The sequence below is a fragment of the Megalobrama amblycephala genome, linkage group LG1, assembly GCF_018812025.1.
Source record: "Megalobrama amblycephala isolate DHTTF-2021 linkage group LG1, ASM1881202v1, whole genome shotgun sequence".
In the NCBI taxonomy this organism is placed as follows: Eukaryota; Metazoa; Chordata; class Actinopteri; order Cypriniformes; family Xenocyprididae; genus Megalobrama; species Megalobrama amblycephala.
Window position 1 is genome coordinate 59,018,889 of NC_063044.1, and position 2,421 is coordinate 59,021,309.

The 2,421-nt window shown below is 41.7% G+C and overlaps 1 protein-coding gene across 2 annotated transcripts; it reads right to left on the reverse strand.

Moving 5' to 3' along the window:
* On the reverse strand, positions 1-2,036 carry LOC125276885 (zona pellucida sperm-binding protein 3-like). 2 transcript variants are annotated; one of them, XM_048204840.1, is made up of 9 exons: positions 1,898-2,036; positions 1,399-1,780; positions 1,200-1,321; positions 1,010-1,113; positions 761-938; positions 539-656; positions 383-468; positions 190-278; positions 1-111 (listed from the first exon to the last, which is right to left on the reverse strand). In XM_048204840.1, the coding sequence occupies exons 1-9, from the start codon at positions 1,972-1,974 to the stop codon at positions 44-46; spliced, it is 1,224 nt and encodes a 407-aa protein (XP_048060797.1). In that variant the 5' UTR covers positions 1,975-2,036; the 3' UTR covers positions 1-43. The 2 variants fall into 2 exon arrangements, with proteins under 2 accessions (XP_048060797.1, XP_048060788.1); XM_048204831.1 differs by having other exon boundaries at positions 1,399-1,989.
* Between the last annotated feature and the right edge of the window lie 385 nt (positions 2,037-2,421).

The window sequence follows — 2,421 nt, forward strand, 5'->3', positions numbered from 1 at the left end:
TATGACCAACATGACTTTATTTTGTCATTCTGCAGTTATTACACTACACCGGACCAAAACCATAGTCCTTGACTCTGATGGGTCCAACAGATGCCATCTCCCACCGCCGATCTGCAGAAGAGTGCGAGAACACTAAAGCACATGGCAACAGAAATCCATACGTTCACTTTTATAAGCTTATTCACATACCTTTAAGAAGCGGATCACTTCCACTCCTAGTGCCACAGGTTGCATCACAGCAGCCACACACCTGATCATCCTCATCAGCAGCAACCCACCTGTCAGGCAAACCACAAGTCCTCACACACTAAAGTTTTGGGGTAATTAAAAAAAAAAAAAAAAAAAAAAAAAAAAAAAAAAAAAAAGAAAAAAGGAATCATACCCATTAGCAGACAAAGAGCAAGCTTTCTGTTCAACATTAGTAGGGTTGGATGCTGCAGCCACCTTGAGAACACAAGTGATGTAGACCTACAAAGAGGACAGTTTATTCGTACACTTCAAGCAAAGATGCATCCAAACTGCTAAACCACATACATACAAATCCACTAGTCTCTTGCTGGAATCTGAACGCCTCCAACTGAAATTGCAGCTTGTCAATTTGAGTTCGGGGCATAAAGCGAGAGCTGGAGCCTGTAAGCTTTGCATCAACAAGGCACCTGGGGTAGGGGAGAAAAAAAAAAAAAAAAAAAAAAAAAAAAAAAAAATTAATTGAGTCCATGATGCCTCATTGATGAATGGTACTTGAAGGCCCTTTTCTCACCCATTATTCTCAATAAAGGAGTATCTGGGTACAGCACTGGTATCAGGGATTGAAGTAGCCACACAGCTGTCCACAAACACACGGAGGGGAACGTGGTTGTACGGCCTCACTGAAGCCTCAATGTTAATGAAATCACCCAGGAAGTACTGGTTAGAAGGTCTCTCAAATCTCCAGTCATCTGCAAAGGTGGCATTTTAACCCAGTCTCACAAGCACTGGCATGTTACAAACACATTTACATTGTACCAACCAGTCATGAGCTTGAGGGAGAAGACCAAAAGTTCCTCTGCAACTATAATAGCGGCATATGGGACCCAAGTGGGTAATAAGGCATTGCTGCTCACATTATGCACTCTGTCAAGGAATTAGAGGCAGTCACTATTTAGTGCTTATGATATTAACATCCTTCTTCTGCAATCCTGAATGAATTTAGCCCTTACCTTGGATAGTGACACTCAATACCAACTACCGCACCACTGCTCCTGACAATAGGAACACCATAGGAAGCCTCTTGTGGGGTGTAGATAAGGTTGAACATATAGACAAGCTCATCCTCAGTCACCTAAACAGAAAGGTTTATAGAAGAACACTTGTGGATGGTTCAAAATACCTACGTTTATTTTCACAACAGAACCTTACAGCTGATGTGCTGCCACATCCATGCAGTTCAGACTCAAAAATGAGCACTTGAGCAGAAGGATCCTCTCCAGTTGCAGCACAGCCTCCCAGTGTAAAAGCTGAGAACATCAGTGGCTTCCCAGTCCCAAAGAAGTCCTCCTTCACTTCCACATATAATGAATTCTCTCCACACTGAGCCGCTACACTGTTGGGAGGGATAGGATGCGGCAGCTCGAAGGGAATGTCTGGCTGCTGTGGTTCCTCTGGTAGACTTGGAAAGCTCCACGTCAGTTTTGCCACTGGACCCTGCAACAGCTCTTTTGACTGAACACCCAAAAGATCTTGAGAAGGCTTTCCAAAGCCAGCCTTGGCTAGTGTCTGGACAGGAAACTGAGCAGGAAACCTATGTGGTGCAAAAAAAAGATGGCTGGGTTCATATCTCTGAGAAACCCTGGATTCAACCCATTGAGAATCTTGTGCTAATGGCTTTTGCCCAAATAGGTACTGATTATGTACTGACCTTCCTTGCCACTGTGCTTCACACAAGCTAAACGCAAGCATAAACACCAATCCAAAGCCACCTTGCCTCAACCCCATATTTAGAAACTGCCAGATCCTTAACACTGACCTTTGGCTTTCCTCCTTTATTTATAGGAGTTTATAGCAGTAGTGAGCTTGGCTCCACCTCTCTAGCATCAAGCATAATGGTTCCCTGGACTTGTTAACTTACTTATGCATCATGTCACAGGTGAAAATCATTGAGTCATCATCGGGTTGAGGAAAATAGGAGTGTTTTGTGTTTTAAATGACATTTATAAACGACTTTAAGCAATTAAGTCAAAACTTTATACTCAACCAGCTTGAAGAAATGTTATAAACTGATATTGTGCCCTTTCATTTACTTAATGAAAGTCTAATAAAATATAAGCACATTATTAAGAATAGCAAGAATAGATTAAGAGCAGCAGATTCAAAGTAGTATTGTACATAGCATATTTTTTTTTTTAAAAAGTCATTGTCATCACATAATTGTCCCTAAAAGTA